At 35.6% G+C, this 1,355-nt stretch overlaps 1 protein-coding gene across 1 annotated transcript; it reads right to left on the reverse strand.

Annotated features, from left to right (window-relative positions):
- Positions 1–50: 50 nt before the first annotated feature.
- Positions 51–1,151, reverse strand: LOC108969966 (ryncolin-1-like). Its single transcript, XM_018935020.1, has 3 exons — positions 889–1,151; positions 303–830; positions 51–249 (listed from the first exon to the last, which is right to left on the reverse strand). The coding sequence occupies exons 1-3, from the start codon at positions 1,128–1,130 to the stop codon at positions 96–98; spliced, it is 924 nt and encodes a 307-aa protein (XP_018790565.1). The 5' UTR covers positions 1,131–1,151; the 3' UTR covers positions 51–95.
- Positions 1,152–1,355: the final 204 nt, after the last annotated feature.

Below are 1,355 nucleotides of genomic sequence, written 5' to 3' on the forward strand. Positions count from 1 at the left end.
TGAATATAAGTAAATACACAAAATGAATAAAGTTTGTATTATTTGGTCAATATAAATTTGCTCGTTAATAATGCAAATAATTAAAATGGTATTTTTTAGGCACACCGAAGTGAATTGCTCAACATCAGTCGTCTCCAGAAAACGTGRGCTGGTCGTATCATCATTTGCGAAAACACAAAAGATTCTTCTGTCGATAAGCTATTCCAGTTCACCCCGTATTTACGACGTCCRTAGACTCCATTTAGGTGACTGAAAAGTATAAGATAGATCACTGTAAACACTGATTTGTAAACATTTTTTACCAGGTATAGCATCGGCGAAACCACCAAGCACCTTTATGCACCTGTGCACAATTATTTTTACTAACGTCACTATCRTGATCATGCGTTGAAAACGGCATTCCCAAGTGATAAGTTAAAGAATCGATAGCAGTACCGCTGTAATTACCMACTTTCAGCAAAGCAAAGTTTCTTGACTCGTCACCAATAAGAAATCGTGAATATTTCGCGTAGTATTTTTTACCGTTACGTCTTGCCAATTGAATATACAACTCCTGTTCACAGCTGCTAGTGAGCGCGTAGAGTTTTTCTAAACCAATCCAATAGCTTCCCTCTAAATCACCAAATCCTTTCTTATATTCATCCCAAGTTCTATAAAAATCCACTGAATCATTTACACGACGTTGAACAACTATCCATCCCCCAAAATCAATGTCCTCTTCACAAAACACTTCCAAGTCGGTGACCTTCAACATTTCTATTTGAATTTTATAAATGCCACTCTTCAATTTCTTTGCTGCTGCTTTCACACAACTAGACGGGTTCGGTGGTCTGAAATAAATAGCTAATAATTACATACACGGTTCCATAACTAGTTTTTTATTTTTACCCCTTCGCAACTAACTCCTTTTCGCTAATCGGAACTAACTCCTTTTTGCCAATCGGAACTTTATTTGAAATATTTTGCACATCTATCCACTCTTTTATGTATTTTTTTGCGACACCCATTTGCACAACACAATTGCACTTGCAATCGCACACTTTACTTGTGCCATTATCTTCACCGAGAACACATCTGATTTGAAAAAGTAATATACAATGCGCCAAAATAATTAAAACGAAGCGAATCATTTTTCCGTGAATTGTGCGAACCCTTCGGCTCCGAATTAAAACTGCTACTTGCTGACAGATGAATCCAAGTGGAATAYCCATGATATACTTAAGATTTATATCGTATATATCGTTAYTTAAAATACAAAATGGCTTAACATCACTTTCCACAAGTTTACAAGAGGGGATCAACGATATGGAATAGCAACTATTTCTTTTGAAAGAAAATTAAAATTTTGGTTATAA

Source organism: Bactrocera latifrons, unplaced genomic scaffold (genome assembly GCF_001853355.1).
Source record: "Bactrocera latifrons isolate USDA-ARS-PBARC rearing strain unplaced genomic scaffold, ASM185335v1 scaffold_270, whole genome shotgun sequence".
NCBI lineage: Eukaryota > Metazoa > Arthropoda > Insecta > Diptera > Tephritidae > Bactrocera > Bactrocera latifrons.